The sequence below is a fragment of the Bidens hawaiensis genome, unplaced genomic scaffold, assembly GCF_021521415.1.
Source record: "Bidens hawaiensis isolate Kalapana, Puna unplaced genomic scaffold, B.hawaiensis_p1.1 tig00016054_1, whole genome shotgun sequence".
NCBI lineage: Eukaryota > Viridiplantae > Streptophyta > Magnoliopsida > Asterales > Asteraceae > Bidens > Bidens hawaiensis.
Window position 1 is genome coordinate 469,432 of NW_027492458.1, and position 8,985 is coordinate 478,416.

An 8,985-nucleotide genomic window follows, 5' to 3' on the forward strand; every position below is an offset into this window, starting at 1 on the left:
AGACATTAAGAATATGAAATAGCGATTGTTGCCCTTTCTAAAAACCGGATAACAGAAGAAAATTTCTGTTTTTTACCACATTTACGACCGAGAACACATTAGGATCCCACATACTAAAAATGCCACCAGACCGCCTGTGGCCTCCACCACCTCTGAACTGAAAGTGTGATAAGCGCAGAAAGATTGTAGATTAATCCCGGACAGGTCTGCAAACTGAGTTTCTTGAAATCCCATAAAGCTAATTTTGTGACATCTTTTCAAATTACGAACCCAATTGGCCTTATCAACGTGACCCAAACCTCTGATATTAAGGCTTAAAAAAATCATTTGAGAATTACCTCACCTTCAACCATGTTCCGCACTTGGTTGTCAAATACCTGCAAGTTAGCACCAACGGCCTCCCCCACTCGAATCGTATTAGCAACTTCTTCTTCTAAATCATCTTGATTCTCAACAGGTTGCATGACCATATCTTCTTCAATCCACACCAAATAAGACGTAGACTTCCATTTAATTGTGATTTGCTCATTTAATCTTTTTTTATCTCTAGTAAGGATTGCCACTTTGTGAAACGTAAGATTCCCATCTTCCGACGAAGCGCCCGACGACTGGACTACCTTGCCAACGCAATTGCCAATTAGATCGAAAGTATCCGGAGACCGTAAGTGGGCAGGGACCTCTCGGATCCCGATCCAGGCCAAGCGCTCAGTTTGAACATAGTGCTCGCTCCAATGCTCGAGCGATTTGAATGATTCAGCCCATACATCTTTCTTATTGTCCTTGAAATCGGTGGCTAACTCAAGGTTGGAGAAGGAAACAAGAACATTCAAGCCCCCCAAATACCGAATACAGAGACCATCCATTCCCATATTTTTAAATATTACTTGAATATTGCACAGATTATTAATAGACTTGGCTTCACCAACAAGGGAGGTCGGTTTCCATTCTTTGGCCGCCGTGGTGTCTTCCGGAGCAAGGATGACAGTTTTAGAGGAAGCTTTACCATTACTTTTGAACAAGGCATCTTTGTAAGAGCCTCCACTTTGGGAGGTTAGGGAAGTCGGTCTTTCTAAACGAGCCAAAGTTTGCATTCTGAACTTTGGTATTCATCTTGCTAGATTTGTTATCTTCTGATTGTTTCTCCTCTGACCATTTCTCGTAAAATGCCCAGTTTAGCGCCTCCGATATAAATGTTACCGAAGGATTTAACGAAGACGTCTTTGTCCAATACGTTAAAATAGCGAATAAATCCGAAGTTATTTCCAAACTTATCTTTCTTTCTTGCTAGGTAAACCGATGACCTTTTTGAGTTTAGCCTCTTGTGCGTCTTCCATTCATGTTGCTGTTGATTCCGGTCGTACCTTCCTCTATCAGCTTGATCCCTTACCTGCCTCTCCCTAGCTGCTTCACCCATTGGTAGATTCATGAATAGTGATATTCTAATTGTTGGTTCAGCTGTGTGTATCCTGACATAACATTCAACATCAATATGAATGACTCAATTGTATTCCATTAATTAGATCTTATGGTTAGATTCGTCTTCATCTGGGTCCTTAAACCATGTGCAGTAAGGCTTCATAACGCCCCTAACACCCCCTGGGCGTGTTATGTGCCTCTACCCCCACCACTACAACCAATCATCATCATTTTTTTTGTCATAGCGCCCCCTGATGACGTGACTAACACGAGTAAAAGTTAAACTTTAACGATATCTTAGGTATATATGATAGTTGGATAGGTATACATATTGTTAAAATTCCGTTGTTATGGACCATTGAATAAAAGTTAGTTATGTGAATCTGATTTATAAAGCATCAAGTGATCACAACAAGTATTTTATGAAGTTTTGATAAATTGTGTGTTTTATGAACTCACTACTGGCATGTTGTTTTGAACATGTATCTCTGAAAAAAGAGAGATCCCTTTAGAAGAAATATGCTGGATATATATCAAAAGACAATATTACAATTAAGGACATAGCTTTAATAGTCAATTTAACTTTTTTCTTTTTTGTTTGTAACAAATGCCCTACGAATGTTCACCACAAGACATGAACCCTCAACCTTCATAGGATAATGCGCTTCAAACATACCAAGATACCGTTTATCCATAATCCAAATACCCACAGTAAAGATTGTATTAGTCAAGTAAGAAGTTTTCAGCTAAAATTTTCATTACAAGACTAAGACTAAAGACTTCCGTCATCTTCAATAATCGATACGTTTTTTGTGTAAATCCAACTTATGGAACTATGAACCGGTACAAAATCACGAGATTTTGCTCTTGGGGAATTAATTTAAATAAAAATTTGACAGAGATCATGTAAGCGACTTTTTTTTTGTCAAACTGTATGCTATTTTACTGAATTGTACAAATATAAAATTATATTAAGTCACAAGAAAGATATCAATATCTATAAACAACTGTCTTTTTTAAAGATAAAACTCAACTTAATATATTATTATTACTACTTAATATTAATCAAAGTTTCAAACCTACCAGTTTTCAAGCAAACCCCCTTTCAAGGCAAACTACTTTCAAGTAAAATGTTCCACACATGTAAATCAATTTTATTTAAAACTCTACTCCACTTGCACAACAGCAAACACAAGACATTCACAAAATCATACACAACTAAAAATTGTTTTCTTTTTTCCCTAAAAACTCGAAGATATCGGTCGACCAATTTTTTCTAGCTTATTTTTTCGGACTCTTTCTATATACAACAAACTATAACTTTATAATAGAACATACATTCATTACCACACTTTTTTTTGTGTGTTATTACTTCAAAGAGACCGAGAAACAACAGTTACATTTGGAGAAGATTATTCACAGTAACAGAAACCGAGTTTGTCCGCTGCAAATCCTGCACAAGTAAAAAATAATAATAATAACACGTTTTACCCTAAAAAAATAATATTAAACTTGAGCGAGAACATATAACATACTCTAAATATTAATTCATCGGGGACATGCGGAAGCACTTCACGAACAGTTTCAGCCATTGCGAGTAAATGTGACAGATCATCATCTGAAACACGTGGGGCCGACCTAATAACTGAACCACCACGATGTCTTACGTTACTAGTAGAAGGATTGTTTGAAGTAGACGTGCTCGCTTGAGATGAATTTATCGGCCACAGATTCCAAGAAGCGTCTTCAAGGGCACTTTGGGCATATGTTTCACCGACAGCTGCAAGATGTCTCATCACCATTTGGACTCGGCCCAAACCCACGGATCTTACAGATGTAGATGGGCCCGCCCCATCAAATCTCCAATCGTCATGTTCTAAAGGGGTCTGAGGTTGATTAGATACACCGGTAGGATCATTTGGCAGTTCAAATGTAGAGCTGAGCTGCCGAGCGAGTTGTTCATCACTTGAAACGTTAACAGAATGTGGTGCAGAGTTTCCTTCATGTGTACCGATAAAGAGCGGTTTACGACAAGTGGGGCAGGAATAATTGTCACTTAGACCTTGGTCTAACCTGCCATCTCGGCATATTAATCACAACTAATGCTAACGCAACTTTAATTAAAAAGAATATATGTAATTATTTGTTACCATGATCTAAGGCATGAAAGATGAAAAAGATGATTACATGAGAGCTTCTTAGCCTTGGCCATTGGTTCCTAAATGTAACAAAACGAAATTAGATAATATTTTAAACGTAACAAAACAAAAATTGAAATGATTACCCGACAAATGGCGCATTCATCATCGTAAGTTTGTATCTCTTCGAACGTTGCATCAGGAAGAGCCCCGTGAAGTGTTCCCAAAGCTATCCTTAACTTAATAAACGCTCTGATACGCTTTGCAGCTGTGCTTAACAAGGCCTGCCTATGACATAAAAATAATATAAGCAAAAGTAGTGTTTTTTATCTTCAACACATTAAAAGAGGATATTATAGAACTTACACGTATATTTAGGAAAAGAACTGCATCTACAAGATGAAAAGTCATGCCATGAAGCCGCCAGATATGCACATAATGACCAAGAGCCATTAACAAAGTCATAATGTCTAGAAAAAACCCGAGATTCCGTATAACAACACTCTTCAATTCCCACAATGAACCTGCACATACACATCATGTCCCGAATAAGAAATTTAGAAATGCGTATGCTATCAAGTAGTAGAGCAGTTAAAAATCGATGTCTTGCCAGCTGCTGACATGTCCAAAAGCTTTGATATTTTGGAGTTTTTGGTGTTGCCACTTGAGTGATGAAGCCATACATCAAGCAGTTGAAACCCATGAACCAAAATAGCCTAAGAGCAGCATAAGGTGTAAAGAAACGGTAAATACATTCTATAAGGAAAAAATGGTATTAGGAAAGATGGAATTGATTAATAAACCTGTAGTGTTTCGAAGGCAATGCTAAGAGGCTCAAAGAATAATAACAGAAATACAGGTGATGATATTGTTTGGTAGATGAGTAGGCACGTCCTTATCCTGCAAACAACAGTAAAGAATGTAGCAGACAATGAAGCATGAACATTTTAAAATAGCATAAACTGTTGAGCAAATACCAGATTATGTCGACAACGACAACCATCAGTAAAACACAATATACACGGAAGTAAGTCCTGGGAGTCGCAGAAGGGGAAGCGTTCAACCGTTCAAGGCGGTCCCTGGCTAGAGCTTGAAACATCTGTACAGGTTAAAAAAATAAGTTTTGCAATACGTTACATCCCCACAATAAAAACTCATAAACTATAATAAGTAATTATACCTTCAAAGAACATAACAGAGTCAACCATGTCAACCACAATCCTGCATGAACCATTGTTGGTGGAACTACCAACGGAAGAAACGTTCCCTGTGAAAAGCAATAGTAAATCAGCAGTCAAGAACTGACTAGCTTGTCAAATATACAAAAAGTTACCATGATCATAATAATATGCATAATAAATGTATCATATGGAACACATAATAAAGCCAAAAATCAAAATCATAACATACAACTGCCTACCTTGTAGAAAACATAATTAACTAATCGCTCCACCAACTTCCGAGATTCAGATGCATTGAGCTCAACAAAAAATATTGTCTGCATTAAAAAACACATAATCAAGCATAAAAAATATGCCGCATAAAAGCACAATATATATTCATTAGGTGCAGACTATCTATGATATACAGGATATACAAAACTTAAGTACCTTAAGAGTCAAGATGATAAACATAAAAACGTTGAGAACAAAATTGACCACCAACGCAAATGTGGTACAAGAACCAACCAAAAGGTCCATAACATGGCTGGCAACCCCAGGCTGAAGAAGGTTTTCACCCATCAAACCATCTGACTTTAGTTTCACATACGAAATTTCGGTCCAATACCGGAGGCCTATAAAGCTCAACACCGTACAGGCTGCTGAAACCGATAAATAACTCACACCCATCGAATACAAGGAAAATTTCACTAAAACTCCAGGATTTCATGAGATAAAAATATACATGACCTCCTCCCTTGCCCACTGAACCGATCACTGTGCAAAAGTTATGGAGAAGATAACAAACTATAATATAACTTAGTTTGTGCACCTCCTCCAAGGGACCCTTCAAAGTATCAATAATAAGTACTGAAAGCAATATAAGTAACCTGCATCAGAATATGTTGTGTATTAGCAGCATATATCATATAAAGGGTGAAATATAGCAAACTTAGGGGGTGCAAACAAGCCGAGCCGCTAGAGCCTAGAGCTCAGCTTGATTTGGCTTTTGCGAGCTCGAGCGACTTTGCTAAAGCTCGACTCAGCTCGTGAGTGTTTTTCTCAAGCTCAAGCACAGCTCCGGCTCGCTTATTATTTATTAATTACTTTATATACACTTTTATATTACTTTTATATACTATGAGAAAACCTTAAAAGAGCCAAAGCTCGGCTCGAGCTTGATTGTGTAGTGTGAAATTAATACATAGAAGTCCAAAACAGCTAATATTTGAAATAGACAAGGCTTGTTAAGGCTCGACGAGCCTAAACAATCTTCCCATACAAGGCTCGATAAATAAACGAGCTTTATTTGATGTTCAGCTCATTTCGAGCTTTTTATCAATTCAATCTCAAGTAGGTTGCAAGCAACTCGAGCTCGGTTGTGTAGTGTGAAATTAATACGTAGAAGTCCAAAAGAGCTAATATTTAAAAATACACAAGGCTCGTTAAGGCTCGACGAACCTAAACAATCTTCCTATAAAAGGCTCGAGCATGGGCTCGATAACTAAACGACCTTTATTTGAAGCTCAAGCTCAGGTCGTTTGCACCCCTAAGCAAACTGCATAGTTGAAAAAAAATCCTGATATCCTAACTAGTTATCTTCTGCTGCTCTCACTCAAATCAAGTCCGATGTATAAGCATTTACGAATTGTGTTTATTTCATAATTAAAGTTTTAACTTAGGAAGGATATATCATATAAAGGGAGAAATATAGCAAACTTAGGGGTGCAAACAAGCCGAGCCGCTAGAGCCTAGAGCTCAACTTGTTTTGGCTTTTTGCAAGCTCGAGCTCGGGTCGTTTCGAGCGACTTTTCTAAAGCTCGAGCTCGGCTCGTGAGTCTTTTTCTCAAGCTCAAGCACCGCACCGACTCGTTTATTATTTACTAATTACTTTATATATTATTTTTATATACTTTGAGAAAACCTTAAAAGAGCCAAAGCTCGGCTGGAGCTCGGTTGTGTAGTGTGAAATTAATACATAGAAGTCCAAAAGAGCTAATATTTAAAAATACACAAGGCTCGTTAAGGCTCGACGAACCTAAACAATCTTCCTATAAAAGGCCCGAGCATGGGCTCGATAACTAAACGACCTTTATTTGAAGCTCAAGCTCAGGTCGTTTGCACCCCTAAGCAAACTGCATAGTTGAAAAAAATCCTGATATCCTAACTAGTTATCTTCTGCTGCTCTCACTCAAATCAAGTCCGATGTGTAAGCATTTGCGAATTGTGTTTATTTCATAATTAAAGTTTTAACTTAGGAAGGATATATCATATAAAGAGAGAAATATAGCAAACTTAGGAGTGCAAACAAGCCGAGCCGCTAGAGCCTAGAGCTCAACTTGTTTTGGCTTTTTGAAAGCTCGAGCTCGGGTCGTTTCGAGCGACTTTTCTAAAGCTCGAGCTCGTGAGTCTTTTTCTCAAGCTCAAGCACCGCTCCGGCTCGTTTATTATTTATTAATTACTTTATAATATATTATTTTTATATACTTTGAGAAAACCTTAAATGAGCCAAATCTCGGCTCGAGCTTGATTGTGTAGTGTGAAAATAATACATAGAAGTCCGAAACAGCTAAACTGAAAATTACACAAGGCTCGTTAAAGCTCGACGAGCCTAAACAATCTTCCCATACAAGGCTCGATAACTAAACAAGCTTTATTTGAGGCTCAAGCACAGCGCGTTTGCAGCCCTAAGCAAACTGCATAGTTGTGGACTAATGTGTAAGCATCATTTGTAAATTGTGTGTTATTTGATAATAATGAAAGTTTTAAGTTACGAAGGATATATGATATTGCTATGGCCATATAAGGTGCACAATTGACCTAATTATATATTCTTCAGATTTTAATTGACACATGGATCGTATATTGAATTCAATTCAAACAGCAGAACGAACCCTAGCAATTAATATTATATATATATATATATATATAGAAGGCGCCCTAACATTACGAATCGTGCAAATACATACATACATAATAACAATGAAGCGCGTATATCAATAATATAATGAAATTAGGGAAAATGAATACACCGAACGAACCTGAATGGAATTGATTGAAGACAGAGATGTTGAATTGGCGAAGAAGAAGATAGAAATGAAATGAAATGAAAAGAAAACAAAGGGAAAATGTGAAGAAATAATAATAATAATAATAATAATAATAATAATAATATTAATATTAATATAATTTATTTGGTTCCTTGAAGGTAGATAGATATATGATATTATTTTCTTCTTGCGGTCAGACCTTTTCTTTTTTCATTTTTTTTTACCTGTTGTTTATCTTTTGCCCAATTTAACCAATTTTATTTATTATGGGAGAATTTTATTTTAATAATTCTAATTATTGTTATCTTATCTTCTACTCGATATAATGATTAAAACTATTTTGATTCTTGCGTTGTGGCATAGTGTGTTAAATGTGTTCCATGTTTGATTCAAGTAAACCTTTACATAAGTTTGCGTATCAAGGTAAAATCATCGATTGTATTTCATATTTCTTCTTTTCATATGATTTGTCATAGTTATTTGGGAAGCAGATTTTTGTTGTACAATGAGAAGCGTTTAATCATGATATTGTTCGGTTCGCTGACGAACGGATTCGTTAATTATCCGTTCGTGATTTGAGTTTCGTCTATTAGTAATGGCATTGCGATTAGTGGTGAGGTTAAACTATGATATTTTGAGTGAAATGACTTGGAATGTTGGACGGTGGACCGATAGAGGATGCAGCTGGCAGTGGTGGTGATGAGTAAACGGGGGATTATGATTTGGGATAATGGGTAATCCAAGGAATTTTAATCGAGGATTTTTGTTAGGGCTTTTTTCAGCGTTTAAAAGGTAATCTCGCTAAATTAGTAAAAATGGGGAAAAATGCAATTAAGCTGTATGGTTGGGTATACATGCAATTAAAGTGTTTTTGGAAGAGGAAATATGCAATTATCCTTATTAAATTTTGTATATGTGTGTATATATGAAATTTCAACACGATTAATCCTTGTTAATCATGATTAATCGTTGGCCCCCTACTCCATCGACTAACGCCTACGAGTTTTACAACATTGCTTGAATCTCAAATATGTTGACCCATTAAACTAACTAAAGTACCATAATAATAAGCGAATTTTCCAAAATAGTCCGTCTGAGGAGAGAGATTCTCAAAATACCATTTTGTTTAAATTCCATAAATATTCATCCAAAATCGTCAGCCAAAACACGTTTTGAATCAAACCCGTCGGCTCTGACAATTTTTGGAAAAAAAAAAGTCAG

General features: G+C 36.5%; 1 protein-coding gene across 1 annotated transcript; it reads right to left on the reverse strand.

Moving 5' to 3' along the window:
* Positions 1-2,554: 2,554 nt before the first annotated feature.
* On the reverse strand, positions 2,555-5,421 carry LOC143550575 (E3 ubiquitin protein ligase RIN2-like). The gene is made up of 11 exons (XM_077041203.1): positions 5,165-5,421; positions 4,975-5,052; positions 4,735-4,821; positions 4,532-4,653; positions 4,358-4,454; positions 4,165-4,270; positions 3,921-4,078; positions 3,701-3,838; positions 3,567-3,634; positions 2,952-3,489; positions 2,555-2,869 (listed from the first exon to the last, which is right to left on the reverse strand). Exons 1-11 carry the CDS (start codon positions 5,402-5,404, stop codon positions 2,813-2,815), a joined length of 1,689 nt encoding a protein of 562 aa, XP_076897318.1. The 5' UTR covers positions 5,405-5,421; the 3' UTR covers positions 2,555-2,812.
* Positions 5,422-8,985: the final 3,564 nt, after the last annotated feature.

What these genes read in the sequence shown, in the direction of transcription:
- LOC143550575 (XM_077041203.1), bottom strand. Translation starts at nt 5,404, where the DNA reads ATGGGTGTGAGTTATTTATCGGTTTCAGCAGCCTGTACGGTGTTGAGC. An exon ending in CTCTGTTATGTTCTTTGAAG is followed by an intron (nt 4,654 to 4,734) that starts GTATAATTACTT and finishes TAACCTGTACAG; the next exon opens with ATGTTTCAAGCTCTAGCCAG. An exon ending in TTCTTTTCCTAAATATACGT is followed by an intron (nt 3,839 to 3,920) that starts GTAAGTTCTATA and finishes TGTCATAGGCAG; the next exon opens with GCCTTGTTAAGCACAGCTGC.